The sequence below is a fragment of the Coenobita brevimanus genome, chromosome 44 (assembly GCF_032717465.1).
Source record: "Coenobita brevimanus isolate Jiangsu-jjx chromosome 44, ASM3271746v2, whole genome shotgun sequence".
In the NCBI taxonomy this organism is placed as follows: Eukaryota; Metazoa; Arthropoda; class Malacostraca; order Decapoda; family Coenobitidae; genus Coenobita; species Coenobita brevimanus.
The window spans coordinates 11,749,385-11,765,627 of record NC_136997.1 but is presented as its reverse complement, the minus strand read 5'-3'; the positions used below and the strand labels follow the sequence as shown (position 1 = coordinate 11,765,627).

General features: G+C 41.4%; 1 protein-coding gene across 1 annotated transcript in view; it reads left to right on the top strand.

The window, feature by feature from the left end:
- Positions 1-5,555: 5,555 nt before the first annotated feature.
- LOC145397974 (glutamate receptor ionotropic, delta-1-like) overlaps positions 5,556-16,243 on the top strand; it is a 206,706-nt gene continuing 196,018 nt past the window's right edge. The window contains exons 1-2 of the mRNA XM_080270949.1: positions 5,556-5,673; positions 6,297-7,333. Of these exons, the coding sequence (XP_080127075.1) occupies positions 5,556-5,673; positions 6,297-7,333 (1,155 nt within the window). The remainder of the gene's footprint in view (positions 5,674-6,296; positions 7,334-16,243) is intronic.

Genomic DNA, 16,243 nt, shown 5'->3' with positions numbered 1-16,243 from the left:
CCTCTCCCCTTCTTTTTTTTTCTCCGTAACTGTCCTCTCATTTCTCATTTTTCCACTTGCTCTCCCTCTCCGCAAGTCGTTCCCAGTCTTTTAACTCTCTCTCTCTCTCTCTCTCTCTCTCTCTCTCTCTCTCTCTCTCTCTCACACACACACACACACACACACACACACACACACACACACACACACACAGAGTGTAGTAAACCTTTTCCTAACTTGGTTTATGATTATATACTGTGCTATTCCTTTATTAGTTGTTCGGACTACACGTAATTAGAGAGGTGCTTGAAGTACAGAAACCTGTAAGCGAGAGTATGGAGGGCATCGGGTGGGATTATGGGGTCAGAGAGAAAAGTGGGGGGGTTAGGTGGGAGTGTGGGACTATGAGGAAGGGAGAAGGAGGGGATAGCTCTCCATCGAGCAGTGTTACAAACACCTTAGTCCACGGAAAAGGAAACGAACTTATTCCGACGTCTGTACCTCTTCTCCCACATCTCTCTCTCTCATATATATATATATATATATATATATATATATATATATATATATATATATATATATATATATATATATATGTAATTTTAGTTCCTATAATGAGACAGGGCATAGAAAGGGATGGGTGATTGAGTTATCCCCGTATCCTGAATATTGGGTCTATGAATGTGTGTGGATGTAGTACGATTGAGGCTAAAAGGGAGGAGATTGGGAGAACGTGAGAAGAAAGTTGGATGTGTTAGCTTTGAGTGAAACAAAGATGAAAGGGAAAGGTGAGTCTAAGTTTGGAAGTGTCAATGGAAGGATGTCAGGTGTTGATAGAGGAAGGGCGAGAGAAGGTGTGGCCTTGTTAGTGAGCGCGGAAGTGAAGCAGTATGTGCGATTGAATGGAAGATGTCATCGAGACTGATGTGGGTGAAAATGAAATCTGAACGTGAGTTGTGGGTATTTGTGGGTGCGTATGGGCCTGGTAGCGAAAGGGATACAGAAGAGACGGAGTCTTCTGAAATGATGTTGATGAGTTTCTGCAGATTTTTGGAGTGAATGTGAATGTGGTAATGATGGGAGATCTGTATGCTAGAATGGGAAATGTAGCAGTTGAAGGGGTAGTTGGTATGCATGGTGTGCCTGGAAGAAATGAAAATGGGGATCGAGTGATACGGATGTGTGTTGAGTGAGAGATGGTGATTGGAAATGCCTTGTTTGAGAAGAAAGATATTTATAAGTATACATGGGTGAGACAGGAGGGTCGAATGATTATTGGTAGAGCATTGATGGACTATGTGGTTGTATCCAGGATTGTAATAGGAAGATTGTTGGATGTGAGAGTTTTGAGAGGGGAGGGTGGAGGTATGTCTGACCACTACCTGGTGGAGGGAAAATTGAGAGTAGGTATGAGGTGGGTGAGAGCTAGGAAAGTTAGGTGTGGCATGGAGGTTTTGAAAGTGAGTGAGTTGGATAAAAGAGAGAAAAAGATAGAGTATCAGGAGAAACTGAAAGATAAGTAGAAAGCAGTGAAAGATCAGGAAAATGGCAGTGTGGAGGAGGAATGGCAGTTGTTTAAGAGTGCTGTGGTGGGGCATGCGGAAGACGTGTGTGGTGTGAGACGAATGGGTGGTGGTGTAAGAAAGTGAATGGTGGTGAGAGAAAGTAAGTATGGTTGTGGCAGAGAATAGACATGCATATGAAGTGTGGCTGAAGAGGAAGGATGGGGTGTCATATGAGAGGTATAAGGAAAAGAGGAATAGGGCGAGAAAGACTGTGCGTGATGCTAAAGTGGCAGCAGATGAGAGGTGGGGTAGGCTGTTGAATGAGAATTTTCAACAGAATAAAAAAATGTTTTGGAGGAAGGTGAGAAAGGTGCAAAAGGGAGAGTCTAAGAGGGAAGTGCGAGCAAAAGCAGAGGATGGAAGGATGTTAACTGAGATGGATGCAGTAAGGAAGAAGTGGGCGGAGTATTTTGAAAGACTGTTAAATGTAGAGGAGGAAAGGGAGGCTGAGCCTGTGGCAGATGGAAGTGTGCAAGGAATAAATGTGTTGGAAGAGTTGAATGATTCTTTGATCACGATGGAGGAAGTGCAGGAGGCAATAAAGGAGATGAAAACAGAGAAAGCTGCAGGTATGGATGGGTGTGCTGTGGAATGCCTGAAAGATGGTGGAGGAACTATCGTTGAGTGGTTAGTAAGACTGATGAATGTGTGTTTTGTGAGAGGTATGGCACCAGTTGACTGGACAAGTGCTTGTGTGGTTGCACTGCATACAGGTAAGGGTGATAAATATGAATGTACTAGTTTTAGGGGTATAAGTCTGTTGAGTGTTGTAGGTAAGGTGTATGGCAGAGTGTTAAGAGATTTAGAGAGGGTACAGATGAAGCGATTGATGATGAGCAGTGTGGCTTTAGGAGAGGAAGGGGATATGTGGATCAGGTGTTTGCTGTGAAACAGGTGTGAAAAGTATTTAGCAAAAGATAAGGATGTGTTTTTTCGGAGTTCATGGATTTAGAGAATGCATATGATAGAATTGATAGGGAGGCTTTGTGGACTGTTTTGAGATTGTATGGACTTGATGGTAGGTTGCTAAAAGGAGTGAAAAGCTTTCATGTAAATAGTTGAGCGTGTGTATGAGTGGGAAATACTGTGAGTGATTGGTTTCCCATGAGAGTGGGGCTGTTGCAGGGATGTGTGATGTCGCCTTGATTGTTTACCCCCTTTCCCGCTGGGATGGCTGGACCATGCCGTGCCCCTTCCGCAGGGATAGCAGGAAATCTAGACAATACTCAGTAAATCAACCACTTCCAAGTCAATGGAAGTATCACTTAGCCTTTTTCCTTTTTTTTATATATTTTTTAATATGACAAGAGGTCACAAGGGACATTTCAATGGGTAATGATCAGGGAAAATTAGCGACCAAGTGCACGTGGGGTGTTGCCAGGTGATAAATTAGTTACTTCATGGCCATTGGCAGTATCAATTAGCGTTTTCCCTTTTTTATATATTTTCTAGTATGAGAATAGGGCATAGGGCACATTTCAATGAAATAAGCGAATGGAAAGAACCGGCCGGGAGTTGAGTTGTGCGGCCAGGCTGTTGCTAGACGGGGGAAGGGGTAAGGGAGGGGAGGTGGGGAGGCGAGGCAAACAATGGCTAAATTGGTAACACTGGATGCGAGTATTAGTGATATTAGCAGCACTGCCTATAGCTACAAACTGGCAGTACTGATAGATGATGCAAGACAGCACCTGAAAGCCCGGAAAATTTTAAAAATCCCTGGTAACGGGTTAATATTTATATGGATGGTGTTGTAATGGAGGTGAATGCAACAGTGTTAGATGGAGGTTTGGGTCTGGTAAATGCTGACGGTAGAGAGTGGAATTTGAATCAGCAGCTGTTTGTAGATGATACTGCAATGATCACTAATTCAGATAAGAGAATTGGACAGTTGGTAGAGGAGTTTGGCAGGATGTGTGAAAGCAGGAAATTGAGAGTAAATGAGAATATGAGTTAAGTGGTGAAGTGTGCGAGGTTGGTAGATGTATATATATATATATATATATATATATATATATAGAAATTCCCACAGTAAAACGCAACAAGTCCTGCCTCGACGAACACAACATGACTCCTGCTCCCAACAATACTCAACCGTCGACTGTGACTGACCAGCGAGCAGGGGAGAGACTTATCCCAGCTGCGCTATCAATTGTCCGAGTAGTGAAAAAATGCTGTGAACCTCGAGGCGTGGTGTGGCGTTGCATTATTACGAACATGCTCCCAACTTTTGTTCGCTTACTTTTCAGAGAGAGTGACTATTTCTTCTTAATTTTCCTCATAACTGCAGATTTAACAGTTCTAATTTAAATAACTGTCGTATCTGCAGAGGTAGTTTATAGGTAAGCGTGTAAAGAACAAATACAAACGCTTGGAGTGACTAATAAGACTGGGAAGAAGCGATCATACCCATTTCACAGAAGAAACAGGTCTCCATATCATGTAATTAATATTGTAAAAATTTCTTTTTTCCATTTAATATTAACTCCATCTTGATTGCGAACCACATCACTGAGTAATGTTTATAAATACTCCCCTTGTCCGTGACGAGGCATTCCTCCTCTCAGTCCCCATCTACAACCGATCAGATGTTACCGGGTAAGCCTGTGTTAGCAGTCCTTGAGGAGGTATAGTGCAACAAGATTTTCATTATGGTTAAACAAGAAAACAGCAGTCGCTTGTTTTGGGAGGTTAAATTCAGCCGCTTCATTGTTGTTGTGGTGTGCGCTAACCAGTGAACGATGTGGACAAATGTGTTGTGGTGGCCTCCCCAGTGTGGGAGGAACTCAGATGAGAAGGAATACATTATTTTTCTTTTCATTTGATCTGGCTGTTGGCAAAAAACGGGTATTCAAGCGTTTAACAGCGGTGATGGGTAGCACTTGATATCTTCAGTGTGTTTGTGTTCAGTGATGTCGTGGGTTGAACGATCTTATGTTAATTTAGTATATCCATAAGATTAATTAATGATTTATGTTCTCAGAAAAACTTACATCATCACAGGTGTTCAGGAGCCACTTCGTGGGCTATATGAATTCTATGTAACCATGCCATCAAAGTGCATTCCCTTACCCTTCAATCAACAGACTTCTTTATTCGTACTTTATAAATCTATATTCCTTATCCTGTCCAGTCTTTGTAACTCAACTGCAGTCCTTGATACCTTTAATGAGGGGCCGAAAGCAGTCATTTATGTCCAGGTTTGTTACGATATTCCTTATATCAAGAGGTTCCCACTCATTTACTACTCTCTCACCAGTGACACTTCAAACTCATGTCGCACCAAAATATCGTATCCATACGTAATGTGAGTACGAACGTACCTTCATGCAGGCCTCTTTCGTCAACCATATTCGGCTTTCTGCCCGCATTTCATTCAGAGGAATTCTGTTTGGCATTACTGAACCTAGATATTTACATTCTTCTGCCACTCCAAGTCACGTTCGATTCACAAACACATCACTGTATGAATTACTACGTCTGTCAACAACCAACACGTTATACCTATCACATTTTTTTGTTGACCCCTTCATTAACAGTTACTGTATAAGACTCTAAGCCAAAGTGTCACCTGTTTTTTTTATCAGCAAGCAGCACATTATATCAATGTCGGATGTGCAACTCTACAGCCTTCGTTTTTTACTAGGAGATTCACTCTCATATCCACAACTTTTGGTGTGACCACTTTAATTATAAAATTATATAAAAATTGCATTTTCACAAAATGACTGATGAAAAAAATTACAAACAGCCTAGGATATTTCCACTTCTAAAAGGTTATATATAATCCCGGTGGTCGTTTTGCAAGCAGATCAATATCATCATCTTTCACAAGTGGAAAGAAGCTGAAAGAAAAAAGATACAATGCAGTAATTACTAGATCTTGGCGCCACACACACACACACACACACACACACACACACACACACAAATTTGTTTCGAGCAGTCATTTGTAGTTGATGAAGACGCTGATTCAACACAATGAACTGATGAAGGGGTAATGAAGGAGTTACAATGTATCTTGGTGCTGATGTGGACGCAGTTGGCAGTGAAATCCGACATGGGAGTCACAGATCATGTTACACCAATGGAAGTGTTGTTTCCCACTGGGAGGAACTCCTGTATCGAGTTGGTGCCGACTGACGCGTTTTTCCTCTTGCTTCGTGGTTAGCAACCCCTCAAAGTACTATCATTGTTGTTTTCTGGGAGACCAGTCCCATCAACCACAGGCAAGCAATCATCCCCACAGGGCCGTCCTGCCCTGTATTTGAACCTAGCCCTAGCAGACTTTTCACAGCAATAATTTCAAAGAAATAATTTATTAGACTTTTCTGTTGCTCATTTACGCAGGCAAGGAATATCTCAGCACAACGATCTAACACCAGAAATACTCATATCTGTATTCCTAATTGTCTTGCCAACTACTTCCCATTTCTCTTCCTCTGCACCTTGAGCTTCCATAGTCCTTCAGAACTGTTCCTCTAGCTTTAATAGTCGACACTCCTGCAACACCATACACTGCCTATTATTTGTAGCCAAGCATCCACTGTATGCACTCCATAAATTGAGTTAATTCATTTATAACAGGTGAACTACTTGAACACCTACATTTTCAGTCATATTCATCTGTCACTTATGCTATTCAAATTTTTCAGTTTATAATGAAGCACTGTTTCTTCAGTGCCAGAAATGAAGTAGTTCTCCACTACATGATTAGAGCAATAACACGTTCTATTATATGATTCCTTCCCTCAGAGGGCGGATTCCTGGTTCAAGACGCTCTTACCACACTGGTATCGGGGTCGCTACGAGGCCACAACCTTCTGCTGGTCATGGACGACCACAGTCAGTCCCTGTTGGATGTGGGCCGGGTGGTGTCGGCGGTAGGAACCTCCTACACGCCCGTCCTCCTTGCCACCCAGGACTCACTCCTCCATACCACCCATCCCACCCACCATACCCAAGGCTCCCTTCTCACCGTCATCCTCCTCTTCCACAACGACCCCTCCGCCTTCCTTCTCCTCCTGGCAGACAACAAACACTGGAACCCCAGCTACCTTGTCCTCTTCTGCCTGGACACGCACCTCAACACCACCACTGTCCTCAGCCAGCCCGTCATCCAGCGCTCCAGGTTCCTCCTGCTCCTCCAGCCAGCAGTCCGTGCCAGCCACACCCGCCTCCTCCTCTACACCTCCAGACCAATACACCACGAGAAACTGGGTCAGTCTGTCATCAAGACACCAATAGGAGTCTGGAGTCCTGATAAATTTCACAGTCTGCAGGCGCTGTTTCCTCCTCGCTTCCATGATTTTGGAGGTCAAGTTCTGAAGGTGCCAGTGCTGTGCTATGAGCTACCATTCCTTTATTCGGACAAAGAAGGTAGTTGTACCGGAGTAAACTTAGATGCTGCACAGATCATAGCCAAAAAACTTAACTTTCAGATGGTATACATCCAAATGGAAGAAGTAGTGTGGGGCACCAAACTGAATGGGACATGGGATGGAATGTTTGCTGAGCTGATGTATAAAGAGAAAGATTTAGTGATCAATGGACAGGAAGTTACTGGTGATGCAATCAGCGACTTTGATTGGACCTACCCATATTGGGAAACCTGTTATGCAATCATTCTGGAGGTACCTCAGCCATTACCCCAGTGGAGGAGCATTCTTTATCCCTTTTCCCCATTAATTTGGGGTCTGGTGTTTGCCACCACGGTGGTGATTTCCTCTGCACTGGCATTCCTCGTTCACAGACTCCATCACGTCAGCGACCCCATCGGTATTGCTCTCCAGGTGACAAACCACACAGACGCAACCCACACTTTACTTTCCCTATGTCATAAAGAAGAAGAAAGATATTATATACATGGGTGAGACAGGAGGGTGGAAGGGTTGTTGATAGAGTTTTGACGGACTACTTGGTTGTGTCCAGGAATGTAATAGGAAGATTGTTGGATGTGAGAGTTCTGAGAGGGAAGGGTGGAGGTATGTCTGACCACTTCCTGGTGGAGGGAAAGTTAAGAGTAAGTAAGAGATGGGTGAGAGCTAGGAAGGTTAGGTGTGGCAGGGAGGTTTTGAAAGTGAGTGAGTTGGATAAAAGAGAGAAAATGGTAGAGTATCAGGAGAAATTGAAAGATGAGTGAAACACAGTGAAAGATCAGGAAAATGGCAGTGTGGAGGAGGAATGGCAGTTGTTTAAGAGTGCTGTGGTGGGGCATGCAGAAGAGGTTTGTGGTGTGAGAAGTGTGGCTGGTGGTGTAAGAAAAGAAAGTGAATGGTGGTGAGAGGAAGTAAGTATGGCTGTGGCTGAGAAGAGACGTGCATATGAAGTGTGGCTGCAGAGGAAGGATGAGGTGTCATATGAGAAGTATAAGGAAAAGAGGAATAGGGCGAGAAGGGCTGTGCATGATGCTAAAGTGGCAGCAGATGAGAGGTGGGGTAGGCGGTTGACTGGGAATTTTCAGCAGAATAAGAAAATGTTCTGGAAGGAAGGTGAAAAGGGTGCAAAAGGGAGAGTCTGGGAAGGAAGAGCAAGTGAAAGCAGAGGATGGAAGGATGTTAATTGAGATGGTTGCAATAAGGAAGAGATGGGAAGAGTATTTTGAAAGATTATTAAATATAGAGGAGGTGTGGGAAATATTTTTCCCCAGAGCATTTGCGCTCTCTATTATCATCATACTTATCCCTGGTTAAAGGCAGAGGAAAAATTGAGACCGTTGTTAATTGTTCAAGCGGTTTTAACAACCCAGAAATTACGTTCTCTTTAATAATTCTTGTTATTGATAAATTAAATGCTACTGCATTTAACCCCCGTGGACAACTATACATTTGTAAATATATGTAATTATGTGGTATTTTCCACTGACCTAAACTGCGTCTGCACGTTAGATGACGTGGCAAGTAGGGAAAGATTCTCCGGTTTAGCAGATGTGTAACTAAGATATTTACACAAAGGGAATATTTGGTCTAACTTTAGTTTAATTAAAACTAAGACTAATTTGTTAGATTTGTCCTGTACATATCATGATGTAATCTAACTGTATTTGATACTGTAAATAGTTAATAGTTGGCAACCCACCATTCTATGAGGGAGGTAGGTCCTGCTGCACACCTCTCTGCTCCTAGATCTCGTGGAGTTAGCTCTGTTCCTAGTCACTCTCAAGCTAACACGGTTGTATATACGCACCATCAGGACGCTTGCTTGCTCAAGCAATTACACTAAGCAGCCTCATCGTCATCGGTTAACGATCACTCCCTCTTCACTAGCTAAGTAATCTTTACGAATTGGCCAATTCAAGGGGGGATTAGCTATGAGATAGAAGAGAAATAGTTATTGTAGGTGAGTTAAGGTTAAGTTACGTTTCGCCTAACTCTATGAGACTTGTTTGATTTACTTAAGAACAACTTTATAGATGAGTAACGACCTACAAGTTGTTTATTAGTAAATACCAGAAATTTCTTACATAGCGGTGCCCCGGCAGGGATACCGACTTGTATACATGAAATATTTTTCACATTTTGGTGCCCAGAAAGAGGGCCCCGATTTGTTTACCAGAACTATTAAACATTTTTCACATTTTTGGTGCCCCGACCAAGTGAGGAAAACCGATGTGTGCCGAAGTGCTGAATGTGTTTAAAGTTGCTTTTGTGGGACACAGTTTACTACCACGTTCGGTTGAAGTGGAAGACGTGGACGTACGTATCTATAGAGCTCCAGGAGGAAAGGCAAGCTCTTTCTCTGAAGATGAAAGGCTGAATGCCGTACTAGACTGGGAGCATGACCGTACGGTCCTGTTCCTTGGAGGTCAATGAAGTAGTGGAGAAAATTTTAGCAGTGGTAGGAGCCATAGAAGGCTCTTGTAAATCCTCAGTAGCCATAACCCTCCTCGAGCCAAGGAACCTGCCATATGGCTCTACAGTTTGTTATGGAACATATAAATTAATAAGCAGAGATGTAAACCGAAAGTTGCAACGGGCCAGGAAGGGAAGGGATTTCATACATTTTAATGCCAAGCCCTTCCAAGCAATGCTGAAAGCTGATGGTATACATTGGAACCGTCATGGTATGGAAGCGGTTCTGCAGAAATTTATAAATTATGTAGAACATAAGAAAGGAGAGTTCTATGCTGTACAAGCTATGGGTGGGCCTATGGAGTATTGAGGTAATTAATTCTGAGCTCGGGGAATATGGGTGTTTTGGCAATTGAGTGTGGGGATGAAATAGAACCCTAGAGGTTTAATAACCCTGGGGGATAGGTTGAAATTATAGACCTAATCCCTACACTCCTCAAAATTAAATGAATAATTAGCTGAGCTGTAATAAATATTACGAAATTGGGAGAGGGGATAATTTGCACAATGAGGACTTAATCCCTACCCTCTTCAAAATTTAAAATAATCAAATCATTACTAAGTTGAGGTAAATTTGTGGTTGGAATTCATAATTATTAAATTAGAACTCCGTCAACATGTCTGTTTCTTTATTGCACAGATCTTCTAGTAGTAAGGCAGGATGGGTAACTAGAGCCATAAATGATTGTAACCAGTCGTTGGACCAAATACCTCTGTCCAAGGAGAGAATAAATAGTCTCCTAAATATCCTGAAAGATCGATGGAGTAAGTACGAATAGAGTTACTTAACTTTAGAAGCGGCTATAGTAAAGGCTGAGAATAAGGAATTCTTAGAGTCAGAAACTACGAAGTTTGAAAACAAATTAGAAGAATACTTAACTGTAGTAAAGACACTAGAGTCAGAATTAGCTGACACTGCCGCGGAAACACAAGTTGTGGCACAGCAGGGTAGAGCTGTGTTACCACAAATAACGCTTCCGGAGTTTGATGGGGAGCAGAACTGGAAATCCTTTTGGGATCAATTCAAATATTTGGTACACGATAGAACAGATCTCCCTAAAGTCACCAAACTTACGTATTTGTTAGGACAGGTCAAAGGAACACCATATCAACTGATAAAAGAATTACCAGTAGAAGAAAATAATTATGAGGTGGCTTTGACCATCCTTAGAGAAAATTACGAAGACAGGGAACAAGTTATACATCAATTATTGAGGGCTCTAATAGAATTACCCACGCCTAGGCACGATTTTGATTCCTTGCAAAATTTTAGAATTGCAATGAGTTGTAAATTAAGGGCCTTAGGTACTTACGAAGATATTAAGACATCAGATTGGGTGCTTTCAAGAATTGTGTCCTTAAAGCTACCACCGAAAACCAAGGATGCTTTGTATGGTAGGTACCAGAAGGATAATTTCTCATGTGAAGAGATTGAGGAAGGCTTGATGCAACTCTGTAAACATTTGCAAGGAACATTAAACACTACTGAGGTCAAACAGAAGACTGAAGTAAAGAAAAAACCCACTAACCAACTGATTGGGAAAGTTAAGTCAGAGAAAACTAAGTATGTGCCTAAAGAGGAGATAGGTACTTTCCTTAGCTCCACAAAGGCCGAGGATAAAGTATTAAAGATAAGAAATAGACATCCTGAGGATATTAAGGAAATAAAACCTTCCATGGTAAAAGACAGGAAAGTTTGTGTCTTTTGTGGTGAGCAACATTCCAGTGTATCTTGTCAACCGTACCCTGATTATGCTTCTAGAGTAGGGAAGCTTCAGGAACTGGGGTGTTGTATAATCTGTATGAACTCCGAACATACTGTCGCGGACTGTAAGACTAAATTAAATCTTTGCTTTAAATGCAAAAAAGATCATCATCATAGTGCTTTATGCCCTAGGATGAAAATTGAGGTTCCTAAACCTGCAAGCGTCAATATGACAATTGCAAAAGGGAATGCTCCATTAGTAATGCCAGCTGCAGTACCAATAGCAGTTGTGAAAGTATTGTTTGAGAATAGAAACCAATTAGTATGTACCCTGTTTGATACGGGTGCTCAGAAAACTTTCATTTCTGCAGACATTGTGGAGAAATTAAAGTTACCAGTTATCGGCAAGGTAAATCTAGCCATTACAGGATTCTTAACAACTAAGAAAGCTCAGTCGTTTGATTTAGTTAGACCTGTAATACAATTAGGCAGATATAAATGCCGTATAACAGCAGCTGTGCTTGATAATATGGAGACAAGTATATACATAAAGGGATTGAAGGAAACCTCTGATCATCTACAAAATTCAGGGATAAAGTTGGCTAAACGGAATGTGGAATCAGATACTGTGGGTCCCATAAAAATGATAATTGGTTCTGATTATTGTGGAAGATTCCTACATAGGACTTTCAAAAGGAATAAGGTACAGTTGTTCAAGAGTCCAGGAGGTAACCTTATTATGGGTCAGTTGCCTTTTCCAAAACAAGTTAAAGGAGAGGCCAAACTAGTAGACTCAGTCTTTGTTACCCCCACAGAGTCATTGATGGTAGCTAGAATAGGTGCAGAATTAGAACCTACTCAGATAAATGACTTGTTGGATGAAAATATTGAACCTGTACACAAACTGTGGGACCTAGACAGTGTAGGAATACACTCTGAGGAACCAACCCCTGAAGATAAAATAACTTTGGATCTGTATAATCAGTCTGTGGAATTTAAGGATGGACAGTATTGGGTAGGATTACCATGGAAACTAAACCATTCAGAGTTACCAACAAATTACCAAGCAGCTAAAGTTCAGTTAAATTCTCTTCTAAGAAAGTTGAGAGATAAACCAGAACATCTGACCCTATATGATAATATTATAAAGGATCAATTGAAGAATAAATTTATAGAAGAGGTAGAATACCCTGTTAACCACAAAGAAGGACACTACTTACCACATCATGCAGTAAGCAAGGACTCAGTAACTACTCCCATAAGGATAGTATTCAACTGTAGTAGTAAAGCGCCCAAGGGATCAGCTAGCTTGAACGATTGCCTATACTCTGGACCTACACTAACAGAGAAGTTAGGGAATGTGTTACAAAGATTTAGAGAGAAACGCTTACGCAGCAGACATTAGTAAGGCTTTTCTCAGAATAGGACTGAGAGATGAGGATAGGAAATTTACAAAATTCCTCTGGCCTCATGATCCTCAAAATGAGGATAGTCCATTGAAAACTTACTGTTTCTGATCGGTGCTTTTTGGCTCTTGTGCTAGTCCTTTCCTACTTTGCAACACTTTAAAGCATCATTTTGAAAATGCCAAATGTCCAGAAATAGGGCAGGCTTTTTACATGGATAATTTGCAAGGTGTTGCTGATACAGAGTCGGAAGTTTTGAAGGGTTATGAAGTAGCCAATTCCGAATGTGGGAATGCAACATTTGCCGTTACAGAGATGGAATACAAATTCACCGCTTTTGAGGAATAAAATACAAGAGGACTATCCAGATTCTGACATTCCCAAAATTCAAAATGTGTTAGGTCTTAACTGGGATACAACAGCTGATGTAATAAGTTTGAAACCAATTAAGTTCTCTGATGTTACTCTCACCAAGAGGTCCTTGTTAAGTCAGGTTTCCAAGCTATTTGACCCATTAGGATTTGTCAGTCCTATAGTTACTAGGGGCAAATGTTTATTACAGGAGGCTTGGCGAGAAAAGTTAGACTGGGACACTGAATTAGGTGAGACATATGTGGAGCAATGGGAACAGATTAGAAACGAGTTTGAAACTACATCAAGCATATGTATTCCCAGGAAAATAAACAGTAATGAGAAGTTGCACGTACACATGTTTTGTGATGCTTCTCAAAGGGCCAATGGAGCAGTAGCTTATTGCGCAACAGGAGAGGATAGTAAGATTATAATGTCCAAAGCCAGAGTTGCGCCAATTAAAGAAAGAACCCTGCCTCAAATGGAATTGGCTTCCATAAAAGTAGGAACTAAATTGGCCAGGTATATAACCACTACACTTGATACTCAGTATGAGGATATTTACATATGGACTGACAGTGTGATTTGTCTTTACTGGATAGAGAAGGAAGACAGTAAAATTCCTTTCGTCCATAATAGAGTGAAGACTATTAAAGAGCTGTCTTCTAAATTTAATTTCATGCATGTGTCCTCCAAACAAGATCCAGCTGATCTGCTCTCGAGAGGTTCGACCGTAAGGAGACTGATCAAAGATAACTTGTGGTTTGAAGGTCCTAAATGGTTACTCACTAAGGATTGGCCTGAACAGAAACAGTACAGTATTGCTGAGATTAGTGTAGTGAACTTGGATCCTGTAGTACCTGAGCCAGAAGTAATTGACATCAGCCAATTCTCGTCAATAAGACAACTTCTAAATACTACTAAATTGGTTGTTAAATTTTTGAATAAGAAGGTGGGGTTTCAGAAATTAGATCCGCTAGAATACTGGCTGAAAAGAGTACAAAGAAATTCTTACGAGGAAATATATAAACTTTTAGGCCAAGACACTGGAAAGGGGAATAAGCTGATTAAGAATTTAGGCTTGCTCTTAGACGGAAAAGGTCTGATAAGATGTCGAGGCCGATTGGTAAAGGCTGACTTGCCCATCCAAACCAAACATCCCATTTTATTACCTAAGAGTGGATGCTTTGTACAACTTATTATAAAGGAAGCCCATGATTCCACTCTCCATGGAGGTGTACCGCAGACCTTAGCCCAAATTCGGGAAAGGTACTAGATTCCTAAGGGTAGACAGGTTATTAAAAAATATCTCAAAAACTGCATCATTTGTAGGAGGTATGAGCAGCGACCTTATATCTACCCAGGACCACCAGCCCTACCGAAGAATAGGGTGAACATAAGTCGGCCCTTCCATATAACAGGAGTGGACTACACAGGGGCTATAACTGTTACGGGTGAGGAAACTCCCCATAAAGTTTACATTTGTTTATTTACTTGTGCCTACACAAGGGCAGTCCATCTAGAATTAGTGGAAGACCTAAGCTCAGAGACATTCTTCAATGTCTTTCGCAGATTTGCCACTAGAAGGTCTTGTCCTGGCAAGTTAATAAGCGACAACGGAACTAATTTCGTTGGAGCAGCACCTTTACTGTTGAACATAATGAACGACCCAAAGGTTAAGTCAGCGCTGGAATCCAGCAGTTCACAGCTCCAAGAGCTCCATGGCAAAATGGATTTACCGAAAGAATGATTGGTATTGTCAAGACCTGCCTGAGGAAAACATTACATAGAACTAAGATCACGAGAGAAGATTTAAGAACAGTAATAACTGAAATTGAAACCAGGGTTAATAATAGACCCTTGACTTATCAAGATGACACTAGCGACTCGCTAGAGGCCTTAACAGCGGTTCACATGTTATATGGCAGGAAGCTCCATCCGATGCCTTGTGTGGATATCCAGGAAGAAGTTGATGATCCTAACATAGAAAATAATGATTTAGGACAACATCTGCGGGACGGATATCAACGTCTGAAAAGGATGTTGGATACTTGGAATAGACATTGGAGCGAAGAGTATCTTTTGAGCCTAAGTGAGAGGTTTTATGGAGCTCAAGCTGCCAGCAACATATCAGTTATTAACATAGGAGATGTGGTCTTAGTGAAGACTGAACAGCCAAGATCCCAGTGGCCATTAGCTAAAGTGATCTCCACACACCCAGATTCTGAAGGGGTGCTGAGACTCGTAAAAATAAAATGCAGGGGACATATCAGTATAAAAACTATTGATAAACTGGTACCCCTTGAGTTAGCAGCTACTCCGGATCCAGAGGATGGTGAAGATCAAACGGGTCAAGAGGCGCGACCTAGTAGGGCTGCAGCACAGGGTTCTCGAGAACTATGGAGGGAACTCTTGGCTAAGGGTCATATTACATGATACAACGTATCATTTTCTGCCGGCCCCAAAACTGTGGGAAATATTTTCCCCCAGAGCAGTTGCGCTCTCTATTTTCATCATAGTTATCCCTGGTTAAAGGCAGAGGAAAAATTGAGACCGTTGTTAATTGTTCAAGTGGTTTTAATAACCCAGAAATTGTTCTCTTTAATAATTCTTGTTATTGATAAATTAAATGCTACTGCATTTAACCCCCGTGGACAACTATACATTTGTAAATAAATGTAATTATGTGGTATTTTCCACTGACCTAAACTGCATCTGCGCCTTAGATGATGTGGCAAGTAGGGAAAGATTCTCCGGTTTAGCAGATGTGGAATTAAGATATTTACACAAAGGGAATATTTTGTCTAACTTTAGTTTAATTAAAATTAAGATTAATTTGTTAGATTTGTCCTGTACATATCATGATGTAATGTAACTGTATTTGGTACTGTAAATAATTAATAGTTGGCAACCTACCACCTCTCTGCTCCTAGATCTCGTGGAGTAAGCTCTGTTCCTAGTCACTCTCAAGCTAACACGGTTGTATATACGCACCATCAGGACGCTTGCTTGCTCAAGCAAATACACTAAGCAGCCTCATCGTCATCGGTTAACGATCACTCCCTCTTCACTAGCTAAGTAACCTTTACGAATTGGCCAATTCAAGGGGGGATTAGCTATGAGATAGAAGAGAAATATTTATTGTATGTGAGTTAAGGTTAAGTTAGGTTTCGCCTAACTCTGAGACTTGTTTGATTTACTTAAGAACAACTTTATAGACGAGTAACGACCTACAAGTTGTTTATTAGTAAATACCAGAAATTTCTTACATAGCGGTGCCCCGGCAGGGATACCGACTTGTATACATGAAATATTTTTCACATTTTGGTGCCCAGAAAGAGGGACCCGATTTGTTTGCCAGAACTATTAAATATTTTTCACAGGAGGAAA